At 38.6% G+C, this 19317-nt stretch overlaps 1 protein-coding gene across 6 annotated transcripts in view; it reads right to left on the minus strand.

Annotated features, from left to right (window-relative positions):
* Positions 1 to 5871: 5871 nt before the first annotated feature.
* The window catches only part of LYRM9 (LYR motif containing 9), a 31146-nt gene continuing 17700 nt past the window's right edge, over positions 5872 to 19317 (minus strand). For all 6 annotated transcript variants that reach the window (XM_068415728.1, XM_068415727.1, XM_068415730.1 and 3 more), the window contains 3 exons: positions 8945 to 9085; positions 8134 to 8226; positions 5872 to 6940 (listed from right to left, as the gene is read on the minus strand). In XM_068415728.1, coding sequence (XP_068271829.1) covers positions 6923 to 6940; positions 8134 to 8226; positions 8945 to 9070 — 237 coding nt within the window. In that variant the 5' untranslated portion in view covers positions 9071 to 9085 and the 3' untranslated portion in view covers positions 5872 to 6922. The remainder of the gene's footprint in view (positions 6941 to 8133; positions 8227 to 8944; positions 9086 to 19317) is intronic.

Raw genomic sequence — 19317 nt, forward strand, 5'->3', positions numbered from 1 at the left:
GGCACGACAGAATATGAAATAGCAGCCTAGAGAAGTGAGCTTATTTTCCTGAGGTTATACGGCAACACAGTGAAATATGTAAGACTATCACCAAGTATAATTTTTAAGGTCTCCCAAGTTAAGTACCTAAAAAGCAATCTGAGAATTACTTTTGTAAATCTTGGCCGTAAAGCTGCAGCCTACTGTGTGAGATATTTCCAGCTAAGAGAGGACAAATTCTACAGAGCTCCTTGGGAAGAGAAACTGCCAAGACTCAACAGGTATCTGCAATTCTGTACTGTAAACTGCGGTTCAACACACTGTTTTGTGACCTCTAAAAAGAGGAGGAAAAAATAGAAAATAAAAGAGAAAGCAGCCCTTGCAGTTACCCAATTGTGGAAAAAAATAGTCTACTTTTAGGCATGAAAAATCAGTCCTCAGATTGGTGAGTATCAGGGAGGTGTCTCCAGCAAGCACAGCCTTTTCCTGTGTCCACCATCATGACATAATATTTTCCAGACTACTAACTCCTGTTTGACATTTGTTTTGAAACAGTCTTCCTTGTTCCTTGTTGCATATCATCTGAGATATAGCTGACTTTCTCTGGATGAAATAACTACTGAGAAAATGAAACTAAGACTGAGAAAATCCCAGGTCCTGTGTGATGTTACCTAATACGGAACATGAGTCAACCTAATCAGTTGCAAGAATTTACTGTCAATTTTTTATCTTTTAAAATCCATTCTGTAGAATGGCAGGAAATATTAATCAAAACACCACCATTTTTAAACATCTTTCAAGAAGGATACCAAAGACTGTGCAAAAAATAAGTCCTAATAAAATGACATAAAGTGCACTAGTTTTTAATCAGATGAAGCTGAACCCCAGCAGAAGGAGGCGCACAGGTAATGAGGCAGTTCAATCTGATGTTGTGGGGTGGCAGCTAAAAGAGAATATTTTATACGAGGTAGTGAAGCACCCAAACAAAGCTGACTCAGAAGTCACTGATTAAAAAAAATCAAGTTAATCCTTTTCAAAATGGGTTAATGCAGAATACGAAGGCAGATTCTTCTGGGGGAAAAGGCATCCAGCTTGACAGTTGCAATAGACAGCAGTTCCAGAACTGTCCTTTTCATAATCTACCAGGTTACTTAAGCATGCAGGATTATTCCCTTAAGTGTGCAGTGTCAGGGACCTCTCCAGCCAGTGATAAATACAAGCATTGTTAAGCTCATAGCTGCAAATGACAGATGCCTCCCTTTGCTTCTAAACTTTTAAAAAACTATTTTAAATATCAAACGCAATTATGAGGAAAACAGAAAATATTCTTCAAAGAACAGGTTTTTTTTAAAAGTTAATGTCTCTGGCTTGATTAATCACAAGCTGAAAGGAGTACTTGATGACTAGTGTATACTTCAGTTCGCACTATTTCATAAAAGCTGGCTTGACAGAAGTATAAGATAAATTAACCAAATAATACAGAAGTTGAAAGATGTGCCAGCTGGCTCTTGCTCAAGAAGAAATACACAGCCTCTGAGCAGCGGGAAAGACTGCAGTGACCAAGTGGGCAGTGCACTACACTGTGAGGCCATTTTCATGTGTTACTGACTTGCTTTAGAACACAGTTCTTGACAAAAAGTCTACTCACACACTTCAAATAAACATATGCTATTTGGATGATGCTGAGGGACACTGCATTGAGGAGCATAAAGCTCTAAAGAGTCGTTCTTACGGTTTAAGGTCAAGGACTCTCATAATGAATTAATATTATGATACTGAATGTCTAAGACTCACAGCCACTGTGCTGCCTGTTCAGTTTGCATCTTATCAGAGATTTATATGAAGACACAATTTATAATGTGAAGTTAAAAGTTATTCAGAAATAAGGAACTGTTTCCTTTAAAAAAAGAATCACGGGGAATATTATTTGCTTCTCTCAGAAATAGTGTCTAGATGTTTTCTTTACAGTACCACAATAAAGATCACTTCCTTATGACATCTGAAAATGAGCCAAACACCATAGAAGAGATGCTTTTGTTTAGCATCAAATACTTAAGATCATGTGTCTCTAAACAAAAAGCAATGCCTGTGACATAACAAACCAAGTGAAAAAGAGTTTACAAAGTGCTAAAGCTGAAGAATGATTTAAAGAATATTCAGTTATTGACAAATGGTGCTAAGCAAAACCTGGCTTGGGATGGAATTATTCTATTCAGTACCCACAGGGCTCAAATGACTTTCAGTGGCAAGAGTGAATGGAAATCAGTTAACACCTCTGACATAAGAATATGATCAGAAATATATACATCTTGTTAACCATGTGAAGTGCAGAAGAGTATCCTGTATTTTAGGTAAACCACAAATTGACAATCTTTTCCATAACAAAACCTGATATCAACAAATAAAAAAAAAAGGAAAGATTTTCACTACACAGAAATCTTCTACATGAGGCTTCAAGGCTGGTAATAACAAAAGTAGACCCTTTAATATTTGTTTGTGGTCTTAAGAGCAAGAACCTATGCACTAAACATCAACTAGCCCACCAGTAAATTGCCATTGTTCCAGTCTTTCTAGACACATCATTTAGATATTCGTAATGTACAGATTACTTCCACATGATTTCAGCTTTAGGTTCCTAAAGTTTTTTATATATATATATATATGTAAGAAAAGAAAGTATAGCACCAAACTTAGTTGCCCTTAGACTGCATGTTGGTAAGTCTATAAGCAGGAGCTAATGACTAAGAAATTTTTTATCATTTTCCTTAGCTAAAGTGTGATCTAAATAATCTGTTTCTTCATACTTCAAGAATTAAAAGCATGATCCCAAACTATTAAACAGAAGTCTCCCAACTGTCTTTTCCTTGTTTTAATGTTTGTCTTGCATAACAAGCCTCCTGTGAAACCTTTCTCTAACTTAACTGACAGAGTTGCCTGTACACAACCTTTGAACAGTTAGTTCCACTCAACTCCTCTAAACATAGAGGAGTACTTAGGAGAAGTTATTGACCCAAGGTCTTACAGTAACCAGCTGCAAAACTGTTGTTTCCAGAATGTAGTTATTACACTTGTGTAAACACAATGAAAACCCTCCAGCTAATGAATGGCCAGGTGATACTATTCCACACTGAAAGTGATGCTGGTAACTGAATGCTTACCATTGTAGTGCTTATCAGCGCGGCCAGCAAAAACTGGGGCTTTGACATGACCTTCTGATGGGCCCCTAATCATTCAATTATTGCATATACTTATCAACAGTCCATTACTTACCAGAACTGGCATGATGTACAAGTACAGACGCTGGTTCCTCATTTCAGTAAAAAGAACCCAAACCCTATGAATAGAACAGGCTTGTCTGTCCCTTCTTACTGACATCACCCTTTGTTGCGTCCACAGTTTAATGACCACTGTCAGCCTTTTTCTTTTAAACTCTGCAATAGTACTTACAGTATACAACACTGTCTCTTTTATCATCTATTACTTAATTTGCACCTAACATCTTTATTTTCAGAGATTCTGGATGACTGAATATGGAAACACAGATGCACCAATCTATTTGGTGTTATCTTCTTTGCAACTGCCAGAGAACCATGGAGGAGGCTGCTCCACGAAGAGGTCCCCTGTGCAGCAGCAGGAATAAAGTTATGCCTGCAACTGTGTAAGTCTTTCCTGCAGTGGGCCCTGCTAGAGCCACTGGCAGCTAATCATTAGCACAGTGGCATTAACACCAAATGAAGACATTGGTGGAACAGAGAACAGTTCTCAGTCTCAGCAAGGCTGGGTGGAAAAGAGTTGCTCAAACAAAGGTGATCCTGGATATTACTGAAGAGAACTCAATTTACTGTATAAACTCTCGGGTAAACGGATCAGTGAGTGGTAAATTAGAGCAACTCCAGGATTAAATGACTTCTGAGTAGAAGTTCTCTGGATAACAATTCTGGTCGAAAGTATTGAAGCTCTGGCCAAATCCCTTTTCAGAGTTTAGGTTCTCATCTACATCTAGGCTAATATAACATCTTTGGTCTCAAATTATGCTGCTGAAGAACAGAATTTGTATAATGTCTTGAAAACATAAAAGCCTCAGCTATGCAGCTGAATGACTCTTCAGCCCAGTCATTAGAGAAATATGTCTGTCTTAGACTTTGGAGTTACTTTCACTATTACAAGGAAGTAAATAGTTGTTGCATCATGTCTCCTCACCACCAAGAAAATTATTTGTTCCATAACAAAGTAAATAAAGTTATCTTCACATTACATTTCCATTCTATTAAAAGGTTATTTTGAAAACCAGATTATGTTTGTATGAAAGACTCAGATATCTCATCATGCCCTACAACTGAATCACTACTGTCAAAATATTTAGTCATGATGTCTCCTGCCTCAGCAACCATGTTCCCGTCTGCACCCTACTAAGAACTGCATGCTCTTAACAGTTTCCAAAATCTAAAATTCACAGATCCTGGTCCGACCATATCAGCTACATCTATCGTACCTTTCGTCTGTTGTTCCCATATCTCGCTGGCACCTCAGACATTTGGAGCTGCAGACATGCCACGGTTGCACGTTCCAGCTCCTTGGTGCTTTCCCTCTTGAACTATCCATAAATTAAATAACAGGTATGTAAGAATGATTTAGACACATGCAATTATCCTATTTAGTCATTGAACAAAACATTATGTTTCACACTATAAAAAGCCAGACAATTAAAGCAATAGAGGGTTGTCAAGCACACAACATTTAAAGTTCAGGAAACTACTGTGTTTCCATACACTGTTAATCCTACTGAGTCTTATAGTTTTCACTATTGCACTGACAAAGTTCAGTGTATCTCCATGCTACAGACTAAATACATAACAGAACTGGAGTAAGCATGGGTCATCTGTTTGCTGTTCTTGATTAAAGTAGCACATTCAGATATCTACTATCAAAACTGCTTGAGATTTTGTATTACAGTGTTCACTTTCATACTGGATATTCCTTGTCAGCTGCCAAGGCTGAAGTTTTTTATGCTCTGCCTTGCATCAAATTATTTTGAATGTTTAAACCAAGATGGTTGCACTCTCAAAAAGAAGTATTTAAGTAGAAAGACAAGTGGCTTTCCTCACATGAAGAAAATCTTACACCTGCTTTGTTGAGAAACTCTACTACCTTCATGCTTTTTCTGAAATAAAGCGGAAGGAAGGCCCCAGCATAACACCTGAGTATCTCCTGATGCACCTGTCAGAAAAGGATTTGAGGAGGAGAAAGAAGTGGGGTAGAGAGACAAGATGAGAAAGAACAGAATTAAGGTATAGGTAGAACAAGAACAAAAGCTGAGGGTGTAGAAGGTGATGTGAAAGATGTAGGAGTAGCGAGAGGAACAACAGTGGCGACAGCAGAGGAAAGAATAACAGAGGGCAGGAATTCTTGAAGTGGGGGGTTTAGGGGTAGCAGAGACAAAGGAAATTTTTTCATACAATACTTTATGGTATAAATGTTCACTTACAGCCCCTATTTCTTTTACAGGGTTTATTAAATTCTTCTCAACTACTTTGAGCTAGGATTTTCTTCTTGTTTCTTTCATGGCTAAATGAAAAAAAGAAAATCTGGAGCCTAAAAGAGATCTGCCTTAGCACTTGAGTCCTATTTTGGCAGGTGAGGAAGCTCACCAGTTTGGAAACAGGAAAAGCAAAGCCAAGCCCAGCACACGCGGGGCTGCGGACACGGCTGGCAGTGTGCACTGCCACCCGGAGGCAACCAGTCCCAGGTACAGCTAAAGGAAAGGTCATGTCTCACAAGGAAACTCTTTTACCCCTAAGTTAATTTTAGTTAAGACAGGCAGTCTATTGAGTTTTCCCTATTGAAAATCTATTTGGGCAGTGAAAAGACGGTCTTTTTAAAAAGGACATGGACTCCCACTTTTAAAGGACATTTATTGTATGTTGTGAAGGCCTTTATATCTGTACAACATTGCACATTTCAGTGATTATACCATTCAGTGCACAAAACCTGCCTGAGTGCTGTCTGCTTTCATAAGAGTGCAGAGATTAGGGTGAGAAGCACGTATCTTTAAGAAAAGACAACCATTAGCTCGAGTGCAAACTTACAGAGTAGAATGAAGATACACCCGTAGCATGGACAGGCAAGTGGGAAATACTGCAGTTCAAGTTTCAGATGGGCTTAGAGTTTTTGTGGGTATGCTCTCCACTCAGTTGCCTATGCTTTTGTGTCTGCTACTAAACTAAAACCAGACCCATGCTCTGCCCATACCTCTGCTTCACTCTGAAAATGTATCTATGGTCCTGACAGAGGACGGTCTGACACAACAGACTGACTACCATAATTCAGGATGTTACACAAACTTAAATCCACTGTCACTTATGCAGAAGAACCTTCCCACCAAAATAACCTACACAGTAAGTGTACCAAACACAGCTATGCTACAGTGGGTCTAGGCTTAACAGAATAATCTAGACCACAATCAAGTAGAGAAGTTTGCTCTGATCCTCAATGTGCATTTCTCAGGTTTGCTGGCTCCCAGTATAGACCTTTATGCTCAGATACTACTTAAGTTCTTTCAGATGAGTTGCTGTTATTCATCACATACGAACAACAGACAGGGCACTAATTATTTGTTAATGACTTGTACTCCATTATATTTTTATTCTCAGTAAGTCTTCCTGAGAAGCTGTGTTACTCAAAGCTTAGCAAGTTTGGGGCTTTAAGCCAGAATTTGTGATTATACAAGCTAATATTTGAACCTACACTGTGCCTTTTAATCTACAGACTCAAATAGCTTCAGAAATATTAATTTAGCTTAATGACATCCCAATGAGATAGATAATACAGATACAATAATTTGTAAGAGAAAACTCCAGGCAATAACTATAATATAGTACTGGGCTTGACTGCAAGTCCTCTAAGGATGTTTACCAGTGACATTCTTGTCTTCATCATTCCTCTTCTACTTCTGTTTTTTATACTAAAAGAAAAAAAGAAACAATTATTTGTGGGAAAGAGCATGTAACTAAAAGTAACAGTTCATACTAACAAGGATTTACAACGCTCTTCATGATCTACATAAAATTATCTCTGTTTCCTTTAAGTTGGATTGAGGTTTGACAGGCTTTCCCTCTACAATATAAAATAATGCTTCTTGGCAGGCACTGTGAATCGGATCCTCCTCTCACACAGTTCAATTACCAGTTTTCCAGTGAAGCAGACTACAATCTCTGCAGCAGAATCAGAATGAGGCTTTTCATAGTTGTAGGGAGAATAAAATCAGATTCAGGCACAGACAGTTATTTAATAGGCTGTAACTGCTGGGATTTGGCTACTGCTATAATTTTATAATCTATGACTAATCTGTGCTTGCTCCTGTAACAATTCTCATTTGGATTTCATGGACTGGTAGAGAGAAGGACTTAACAGTCATTTAGTAAATTAAATCACAGATATTTAGAGCAAGTTGAACTTTTGACTTGTTTCATTATACTCAGAAATCCACGTTAACATATCATGCTTCTGAACCACATTTAAATCCAAGGAAGCACAGGTGACTCCCAGCTGTCTAACAGTAAGCAGTCTTCATTCTTTTATGTAAGAAAAAAGTCTGAGTGGTATCCTTCAGAGCTGTGATAGTAAAGAGGCATATCTGCTGGGTGATAGCTATGGCACAAGTAAACCAGTTACCACAATTTGCTGCTATATTGTCTAACCCTGATCTGTGCAGCCACAGGCAAGATCTGAGGCGGGGGGGAGTTTATATAAACTGACTAAGAGGACAGATTCCTGTTAGGAAAGCACTTGATGCATATCAACAAACTGTGGCTTGCAAAATATTGTCCTTTTTTTTTTTTTCTTTCCTCTATAGTAGAGTTACACTAGCCACCACTGCTGAAATGTAACAGAATTCTTCACGGAAACAAAGATTTATACAGAGACCAACTTAAAGCATCACTGGTTCTAAAAAATACACTTAAGTTTATATTGACAAAGAATTTTTAAACAAGAACTATCACAATCATAAATCCCTAGTGGCTTAGTATTTCCTTTCACCCATACACTTCAACGTCCAGGCCAATGGAACAGTTTGCTATTCCTAACTTGCTTACCGATGTTTTCTTCTTTGATCTGAAGAGAGAGAGCAAAACTTAGACAATCTGATGCACTTACTTTATTCATGACCCAGTCAGCATCTTCAATGGCTCTCTTAATAATCTGCTGGATTCGCTCAGGATCATCTTCATCAGCATGAACTTTGAAACTCTGCAACATTCCAAGTGTTACACTGACTAGCCAACTTAACGCAACAGTTGTCAAAACAAGGAACACTTTTGAATCTCAAAGAAAATACTCGATGCAAACAAACTGTTGATTTGAAAAGGTAAAAAAATAGATGTTGTGGCATCTGGCTCTGCTATTTCCATAACAAGTCTTGTCAAATGTAATTTCTTATTAAGTATTTTACTCCTTTCACACAACATCAGCAAAAAAACCCAGAGAACTTCAATTCAGAACAACAACTGAAGTTGTCTGGTACATTAAAACTAGAAAGACACAGGACAACAGGTATGATCAAAGGCACGAAACCACTTCCATATGAACAATTAGATGAGATTTACCCAGCCAGGGGGGGTTCGGGTGGGATATATGTATTAAAAAATGACCAACAAGGAACCAGTAAGTTTCACCATAAAAGATGTGTTCAGGTGAGTAAGGAATGATTGTTCATTCTCTTGACTAACACAAGAATTAGAGATGGAAGCCAAGGAAAATAGAAGGTTTCAGATCCAAAGCAAACAAAAAGAAGTGCTCCTTCAAATACTCCCAGCATAATCCTTCAAATCCACTAATGTTTCAAGCTTGCAGAAGAAAAATTTCTTAAGTGCCAGGAGGTATAAAAAGTTGGTCCAAACTGTAGGAGAAGAAAACCAAAAAAACCCCCCTCACAACACTGAATTCCACCAACAGAAATCCTTCTCACCTGCCTGATTGCATGTCTGTAGTGCTGACGAATATTCTCTTCAGGAAGTTGCTTACAGCATCGAAGCAGGTAACGATACAACTGCACAGAGTTCTGAACTAATTCAGCATTCGGTAGTGGGGCCATTATCAAGCTTTTTAGCTGTAGAAAATTAAAAAAATCATTAGATATTTTGATTTGTGTTTTATTAAAAACACAGAAATAAACAGGTAAAGTAATTTTGAACAATGAAAACAGGGCCAGCAAATTAAGATTTAGCAGAATAACTTGAAGAAACTTTAGAAGAAAACACAATGTGAAATGAATCAGAACTTGTTTCATTTATGGACAGATGGGGGTTAGTTGTCATTGATCAAGGTATTAAAACACAAAAGTGTGCAGTTCATGCAAGAAGATCACTTTATGATGGTAATATTAAGGTGTATTGCAATATTAATTTTTTTTCTAGTTTAAAAAAAGACCCACAGCGTAAACTGCTACCAGTACACAAAGTATCACAGCTCCAAGGGAGTTTTCTGCTTGATAAGCCATGATTCTTAGATTCATCCAAGCTTCCAGTGCTTTCCTTGAGCATCCGTAACAGTCCATCCACATAGTGACATTGTAGAACGAGTATGCTCATAATTGCTACAAGTGGTGTTGGAATTTAACAGTATTCCTAATATTCACAGAATCAATCAGGTTGGAAGAGACCTCTGGGATCATCGAGTCCAACCACGTTGTCATTCTCTCAAGACTGTCTTGTGAACTGGCCTATGAATGTCAGGCCCTAACTTGAAAGAACATGTATAAACATAGGAGAAGACAGGCAAAAATACTGATAGGTTTGAAATTTTCTATTTTTTTGGTAACAGCAACAGGAAAAGAACAAATCTAACAAGTTTCACCTCCATAATGATACTTACATACTGTAACAGTAAGTCCATCCAAGCTATATAAAGTGCTAATCAACTACTATAAATGACTTGTCATTTAACAGATGGTTACCATCTGCAGAGAACTAAATTAACATTTGGAAAAAAGCACTTTTGCATCATTTCTCTTAAGAATAAAGATAATAAATAAGTAACTGAATAATGAAGTAGGTGTATGGCATTATTTTAGCACCCGTTATGATACTTACTCATCATTTAGAATATTTTTTTTCCTTTTTCTTAAGTAATTTAAGTCCTTTAGCCAAATTCATTTCAGAATAGAACACCACAGCTACTGCATGCCTGGGCTGTATATAGACTAGCTCTTCTGCAGTGGGGAAAATCTCCTCACTACATACCTGTAACATGTCCATCTTATGTACTTTTGTAATCTGTATTTCCAGTAAAACAAAATTCCACCTCAGTCTATAACTCAGTAGATTTAAATTAGCGTACCTCTGTAGCAGTAACAAGAGCGACACTGACGTACGGTAGCAGAGGTGACTGAAAAATCTTTAACATATTAGGCACAAAATTATGATTCTTCCATGTGAAGGAAATTAAAGAATTCTCAAGAATAAGACATATTCTGTGTTTTTGTCATAGGGGTGGGCCTCTACAACATTGCTTTACTCATGGTACAAAACCACAGTACAAAGTCATATCTGAGCACCTCACGGTGTTCATTTTTTTCCTGTTCATTACTGAAACATTGGGTGAAATCTATGCTATATTATTTTTTTGAATCTAAACTATCTTTTGTCAAAAGTAACGTCTTGTAAAATGAAAAGAAGCTGTTCCTGTGGCAGAGCTTTGTGTCTACGGGAAACGTGTGAGAAAGAGCCTTGCAATATTAGCATTATCATCTGTACTGGAATTGTGCCCGTACTCTTCAGTCAAGGATTCAGGCTCTACCACGGTAGCTACCATATATACATACATACCTAATGAAAAAGTTTCTGCCACGAAGAATTTACAAGGCAGGCTAATGACAAGTCATAAGATGAGCCAGAATGAAGCAGATGAGCCAAACAGGTGGGATGGGAACGGGGAGGAGGCGACAGTAATATGAGCCTGTTTTTGTGTAGACTAATAGAGCACACTGTATAGCTCACCACCTGCTTAGCTGGTATCTACAGGCAAGTTTTATAATGCTATTTTTTTAAGGACCTGCAGAAACACAGTGAGTCACGGCTGATGGGTGTTATGGAAGCCCCTAAGAAAGGCTCTGATGACACTTCAGAAAAAGCTTTTCTAGCCTCCAAGGGAAAAAGATGACTGTCTTAAGGAAGTACTTAACAGGGTTATTACCTCATGAGCTGATGATGTAAATTGATAAAATTAATTCTAAGATATACAATAGGCTTAACAGGCATAAACCTTTGAAGAACATACATCAGGATCCTTTTCCTGCTTATTTACACTGACATCTTTCCTTACATCTGCAATGGGTTCTGTGTAGTTGATTTGTGACTTTACTCAAAATCACTTTAGCGACACTTCAACAAGCACTGGTATAGTTCCACTGACCCTAAGAACCTGACCCCGTATTTCACATTCCCACCAAATACAGTGAAACATCCCAATGCAATACAGAACCCAAAACACACTTTGGAACTAGAGCCAATTTGTTGAGTTGTTTCTAGGCTTTGATCTGTAAACTCATCATATGCCACTGTGCTCTAATTAAACCTAAGTGGTGCAACAGATCTCCTGTCACAAAAGCAAAGATCCCTCATGTATTGGGAATGTATAGGACATCTTGAGTCCACATAAGGAAAATAAGCTATGGGAGAGAGCAAGAAACCAGAGTCACATAAACATGTGAATATGGAAGGATTAAACTGATCAATATAATTGAAAATGTTGTTTCACTATAGCTAATTAAGAATTTTCCACTGCAGTAATTTTTCATAGGAAAATAATGAGCTGTTGAATCCAGATCATGTGACAAATACATTTACACTGATGAATTTTGGAAAAAAAGTCCTTCACCTTCCCACAGATACTGGACTTCCTAATAGATTTGAAGATTGCAGTTTTCACCAGGTCTAGTTATCAAACATAGTGTACTAGGTGCTCATACTGAAAGAAAAAAAAAATCCTGAGTTCTGTCAGCTTCATAACTGCAAAAATGCTACAAGTTTTGTGACATGGGTAGGCTTCACAGAGAAGCTTATCATCAAAGACGTGAATTTTTCTGAGCATGTAACTACACAGTGTTTGCAATATCATTTCAAGTGAAAACTTCATTGGAAATCAACCAAAATAACCATCAAGTTTTCCACATGATGTGGTAAAATGGTTGTTTAACAAGAAAATCTTATGGCCTGACCCACTATTAAGTTCTAAGTTGCTGGGGCATGGTACAAGTACAACTCAATAGTGAATAGATCCCGAAAACAGGTAAGGCTAAGCACTGCGCTTGTACGCCCCATGACATTGGAGAATTTTTATAGTTACTACTGTAATTTGCCCCTTACTTGGCACAAAAAGGACAATGAAGCATAGTAAGAATCTGCACTATTGCCTTTTGTTCTAAAAACATGCCCCCTCAAATTCCCACAAATGTTACCATTTTTATCAGCCAAGAAAAAAACCCTCGACCTCACAAAATCTGGCTATAATCCTGACTAATAATGTAAATCTCCTTCTGATAACTTAAATATCATGCATAGCACAACAAACTATCTAAACCAAGAACTGTTGAGTCAGAAATAAAATAATCCGCTAATTGTGCTTTTCTGGAATGGATGACTGTATAATGTCCTAATCAGAAAGCTGAAATCACATTTGCATTTAGATAAAGCCCTGTTTAAAAAGAGACAAGTATAAAAGGAGACACTGAGACTATTGTGGCATTTCTCTGCATTGCATAATCATTTACATTCCTGATAATGATATTCAGATAGTGAAGCAAAGGCTGACCAAAGCCAATTAATCTTGCATTCTGAATTAGCAAGCTTGTCAATTGACCCAGTGTATAGCTGAACCCATGATGATACTGATATGACACCATGCCACTGCTCTCAGATGGGGTTTTTTCCTGCTATTGTGACTGTTTTTCAAGCAAATCCCTGCGGTTCAACAGTTAGAATCTCAGTCCCTCCAGACTAGTTAAACAGCCACCAAAGCTGGGCTTCAGAGACTAGAAGTATTAATTAAAGGACTGCAGGAGTTACCTGAGCTGTTTACAGGTTGGCTCCCCCTTCCCTCTCTTCCCCTGCAATATAAAGGCTGGAGACGTGGTTTTTTATTATTTCAAAGTATTCCATCTTTAGAAGTCTAACTCAGGAATTTATGATTCCCTGTCCTAGTCAGACTTCATGATCTTTAAAGTATTGTTTTTACAGTATCCCAGTAAAGTAGCACAGTAGTATTATGTCCAGTTTTAACAATGAGAAACCAAGACAGGCCTGGATTTCACTCACTCAGTTTGGCCACTTCACTGATGCGAGTAATGATCAAACTGCCAAAACAAGAAGGAAATCGGAAGCCTCTTGAAACCTCTTTAACCACAAAACATCTTGGTTCTTGTTTTGACATCAGTTCAGGATGACACCCAAGTGGACTGCTGCTGCTCAGAAGGATTCTTACTCTTTTGTCTTACTATTTGGCTACATCAGTCCTCCCTTCCAGGTTTCACAGGTTCCCAGCTGGCAAATATAGGAAAGGCCTATGACTCTGGGCTCTGACTTCCTAAATACACTTACAACCTATTGTAGCCGAGTGGCAGACCTTACCAGCTCCAGCAAACTTACTGCCTTCTCTGGTTATTACCCTGTATTTTCTTTATTCCCTAGTAGGTCACAGGAGAGTGACTGGTGCACCGTGTGCAAGGCCAGCTCTGCGGGTTCTGCTGCCCTAGGCAAACCAGCAAATGCCCACCCCTACCAAGTCACATTCCCTCATAGAGCTACTGAATATTTTGCAGCCCTGGGCAATGGCCCGCCGTGTAGATACACCCCTCCTCATGTATGGGTGAGCATGTACAATGCTGAAGTCACTTTCTAATAAACACATCTCTCCAGCATGCTGGGCTTTTATGAAGATCTGCTGTTTTGATGTGATCACTTCTGACGAGCTGTGGCCTGTCATTGTTGTGGATTTTGTCCTTTCTAAAAATGATCTGTAAAGTCTTACTGCATGAATGATGATAGCCAGTCTTGTTCTGTTCACTTCTATTTCTGTTCTTCTCTATTTTATGCTTTGCTTGATGCATGAGGCAGAGAAGCAGTGCCAAACGACAGTGCAAGAGCAGCACATTTTGGGGGCACAGCCCTGCAGTGTAAAGTCAGCTCTACACAATATTAGTAGAGCACACGGGGATTAAGAACTGGCTACATGACAGATCTCAAAGATCTGTCTGTTGACAAGGAACCACCATTGGCTGGACATCCTTCATGCAGTTCTATAGCATCAGTACGAGGCCTGATGCTATTCAACACTATCAGCAGTTGCCTCCCTGCAAATATAAAATTATAATGGGTAAAACTTGAGGATGACAAAGATTGCTAGAGCTGTACATAATGACAACAGGGAAATCGGAGAGAATGGGGTAAATTTCTGGATAAACTGGGTCCAAAGTTGTGCTTTAATATACCTGAACATTACACAAACAGCTCAGAGTGCAGGTTATACCTTCACAACAGGGAACCATAACACAGAAGGAATAGTTCTGAAAGAAAGAACTAGACAGCCATACTGAACATCAGCTCCCAGTGAGCTGCTGTGCAAAAGACAAAATTGATGGAGTGATCCCTAAATGTCTAACCCAAGGAAACTATGAATAAAAGGGAAAAAAGTAACTTTACCTCTAAAAGTGGAAGAGAGCTCAATTGTATTTTGTACATCCACATTTAAAACCAAAAATTGATATGGGCTGTCACTATCATAGCAATTAATTCAGCCCTCATCCAGCCTTCAAGGGAACCAAACCTGCAGTGGAACAGGGCTTTCACTATGACCTCTCATTTTACCGATCCACCGCAGCACACCCTTGCCAGTCCTAACTATACACATGTAATCCCCAGGCTAATGACGAGGGTACCCATACAATGCCCTGGCACCTACAGTTTGCCCTGCAATTGTCCTTCCCAACTGACGTTATCCTTTACAGCAGCACCAAGAACAACTTGCTGTCTCATTTCAATCCACACCTGCTGAAATCCAGCATCTTCCAATCCTTTGCTCTAATCTAAGTAATAATCTGAGCCAAAACCTTCCCTGGCATAAACCCTGCCTGTGGTGGAATTATACCATGGATGAATTTGGCCCACCACATCTTGAGCAAAATACACGCCTGTTGATGGGAGAAATGTTTCTAAGCAGCAGTATTACAGAACATTTAAGTCTAGGAGTCCTTAGCCTCTTAAGGGGGATTTTAACTTGTACAGTTCACTAATCAGGGATTGTTACCATGCCAACAGCTAATCATGTGGGCAGATGCCCACCATATTTTAGGAACATTTCTGAGGTCTTAAAGCCATATCTCAAGTTTTCCCCAAAACTTCACTGTCACTCTCCATGGCCTAGCCTAGCTCAAAGAGAATCTGTTTCCTGAGAAAAACAAACAAAAAGTCTGGCTAGCAACAAGCTTATCACAAAGAATGACTTCCCAGTCCAGTAACTGGCTTTTGAGAAAGGACCCTTATCCCTGAAAGACTTCTGCTGGCGGCAGTGGGATGCCACAAGAGAGAGCTCCTCACAAAGCCAGCTGCAGTACGAGACATGTACATTCTCCATACTTTGGATGGAGAGAGCTGTATGACTCCCGCTGACTTCAGGGACCATTCTCCTCCACATATAAGATACTGTTATTTTAGGAAGTTATAAGTTTTTTTTTTTGAGATGAAAAGAAAAATGTTGAAGGAACTCCATCATCCAGGAAATCAGTACCTGGCTCCAGAAAGGGCTACTTAATAATTGATTCCAGTGCTTCATGATTTGACCCAATTAAAAGAGAGAAGTAATTAAAACTACAGCTGAAATAGTGATGGTAGATGTTACCTAGTGTAACGTATTTAACTGGCAGGCCTATACATTCCTTGAGTTCAGGACTAAATGTGTTGCCTGCATTAGCTCAGTCCTTGTTGTTTCTCTCATATTCTGATTTATTACAGGCTTCCAAAAGGAAAACAGAAGCTGTATATGCTGGAAGAAGACAGTTTTATAATTCCTAAATAGTCTTCAACAGATCAGACTTCTAACAATATCAACAGGCTAGCACAGCTCCACTAACAGACCTGCAGCCATTTATAGTGCAGGATCGGACCTCCTGGGAGTGTAATTCTCCCTGCGGTGCTAAAAGGCCATCTGTGCGCCCAGCACACCCTGTGTGGAAGAAGGCTGTTTGTCATCTATTCACATGGCAAAGTCATGGACACGATTTAGATGAGAATAGAAAGCATATGTTGAGATTTTCCATGTTAGCAATACGACTTCCCTCCTCCTCTCTCATCATCAACTAGATGTAAATTAACATCAGTTCAAGCAGTAAGATGAAAAAACAAATATTTTGGAAAAAAAAAATTTGAGAACTGCAGAGGTATCTCCAATTTAAAGCCAATGTTGTCTGTTGCTTAGAACAGATAATCATCTCTTGATTAGTAACAGTGTATTAGTGTTATACACTATATTATTAGCAATATTGTATTGCACCTTTTCAAAACAAAAGGTAAGCTTATTTCTTTCCAACCTGATACCACCTGAACCTAGGATCAGAATGTCAGCACCACTCACTTTCACTTTGTCCCAGAACCTTGTAAGCAGTTTTCAAGCAAGACAGGGTTTTATCCACCTTCTGCAGTCTGTCCCAGAAAATTCACCCATTATTAAATAATCTGTAACATACAGAGAAGTCTTAGAGCTCAAATCAAGTATAAATGCAAACCAAACATCTTTAGCCTTACTTTACCCAAAAAGACAGATTTAGCAGAACCAAAAATAGATCCTGGATATCCTGTTGGCCAGGTAAAAACCTTACAACTGGAATATGATTTCTTCAAATTTTCACTTCCTCTCCTGCCTTTTGGATATTTTTGTCACTGAGCCAAAATGACATAACAGAGAAACACCCTCTAGAACTCTGCAGGACATTTGGTTTTGGAGGTACTGAGCTTGCTTTTAATTGATTACACACAGTGTACCAACTGTATTGAGAAACTAAGTCATAGCTCTGGCTGAGATAAAATAGTTTATGTTTTATTGTCTATAGAGTTAAGTTCAAGCCAAAACTCTTGATCTGAGTGTCCAGCTCCGAGTTCTTGCTACAATAGATTAAAACAAACACGCTGCACTTTGCAGAAAGCAGCAGTTGGCTCTCAATTTTGGCCCTTGGTGCTAAAGGTAAAAGCTTGCTTTTACCCTTGGCAAAGGCAGAGTTCGATGCTGAGATCCATTACGATACATTGAGACACCAGTGATTCAAATATCCCACTGCACTATGCCTAGACCACGGATGCACAAGCAGGAGATGACCCTAGCCTCTTGGATCTCTAAGAGGAAAAATATCTGAGAAAAGAAACTGTGCTCCAGAAAATGCAGTGTCTTGTGCAAAGTCACACGATGAGTCAGTGGCAGAGCTGGGAATAGAAACCCTATCTTCTGATTCCCAAACTACCACCTTAGACAAGGAATCGTGCTATTGATTATGTCTTATGCCATGATTCACAATAGCATCCCTAATTCAAAAAGCTATCCTCTGAATCTTTGGAACCGATGCCTTAATTCTTTTGGATGTACGTTAGCTAAATCAGATTCAATATCTTCTATATATCTGAATTTTTATTAATGATTATTCTATCTTTCTGGGTTTGACTGAATGGCTCTGGAGTGACTAAAATATTTCATTTTTTCTAAAGTTCTTGGCTGTTGATACAGAATGCCACGGTATTCTCTTCCCTTTGCAGCAGACAGCACGCTTATCAACCCTGATCTGAGTGAATGAATGTGGCAGGATAGTTCTAACTGGCAAAAGCGCTTGATGGAAATGGAGCTGCCTTAGGTTTCGTCCATGATTCAGACTTGTTTACATTTTGTGAAACCTCAGGAAAAGGGGGATAAAAGCTTTGGTTCAATTGAAGTCATGTTGTTAACCTCCAGTGCTAATAATTAACTCAATTATGCTGAATTAATTTGATGTAATTATTGGTGATAGGGCAAAGAGTGGCCCAGAGAAAGTTTGAGAGACAGGAAGAACAGAAGCCTTAACAATACAAAATACCCCATAAATAGCATCTTTTTTTGCCAGAATGAGTCAAAGACACAAAATGAGTTCATTACAGTCATCTGGCTTCACTCAACCCTCCAAATTACCCCAATACCCAGACAAATAGCTGTGAAATCCAGCAAGTGAACTAGAATTAAAACATGCCCTGACGAATTTGACACAGCACTCAGCACAAGTGTCTTTCCCTGTCCTATTATCTAAACAATACAGATTTAATAATATATTCGAGAGCCACAATGCTTTTCCTTTAACTGAAGACATTAATTAAGAACATTTTCTTGTAGTGTTGTCAGTGGGTAGTTTTTTGATGAACAATCTGGAGAATGCTTATGGAGTCTTTTCATTTGATCAGCAGTTTTTATCTAGTATTTTCAGACTTATTCAGTTCAAAACAAACTCCAACTATAAAACAAACATCTATCTTTCTCCTTCCCCATTTAGTATTTCTGTCATTTGCTTTGAAAAAGTATAACAGAAATGCATTCTTTGCTATGAAAATACACATATTTTACTGGGGCATTTTTTAATTGTCTCATGTACTAAAAAAGTAATTGGAGGAAAAAAATCAGATGTGATTGTCTTAAGTCTTGAGAAGTAGATTAAACTGAAAGTGAAAAATAAGAAATTCTATGCAAATTAATGGTTTAAGTATCACCAGAATCTTTACAGGACTCTCCTCCTCCCTCCACTCCTCGAGGAAGCACACCTAGACTGCTGTTACACTTCCATTTATGGTCTAGTCAGATGCCACAGACAAGGGATGCACTTACCAAATAAAAATCCCAAGAGAGAGAATACCAAATATTGCAGCCAAGTCACCAACACAAGCCTCTTACTACTCAGGCTAGAGGCTGGCAGGAGTAGGCCTCTCCCCATTTGTGGGCCTATGCACCTTGAGCACACAGCCCACCACACACTGCAGTTGTGTGTATAAAGCCTGAGGTGAATCTTTCATTGCCTTGTTTCCATCCAGCTTCATTGTGTATATGCATTAGCACCATGGGTTATTATTTTCCTGCTGTAACGAATTTAAAAGTTAAGACTTTTAGATTACAGCATCACTATATTTAATATTTTACAGTCCTGGAGGACTGGTAATACCTAACCATGAAGAGTTGGGCGCCTTTGCCTAGCTTCAGTCTGAAATACTACTTGACTTATATTTATCATAATGCTGTAAATATACAAGCTTTAAGCTTCTACTGCATTTTTATTATCCTTGGTGACAA

This window comes from Nyctibius grandis, chromosome 18, assembly GCF_013368605.1.
Source record: "Nyctibius grandis isolate bNycGra1 chromosome 18, bNycGra1.pri, whole genome shotgun sequence".
NCBI lineage: Eukaryota > Metazoa > Chordata > Aves > Nyctibiiformes > Nyctibiidae > Nyctibius > Nyctibius grandis.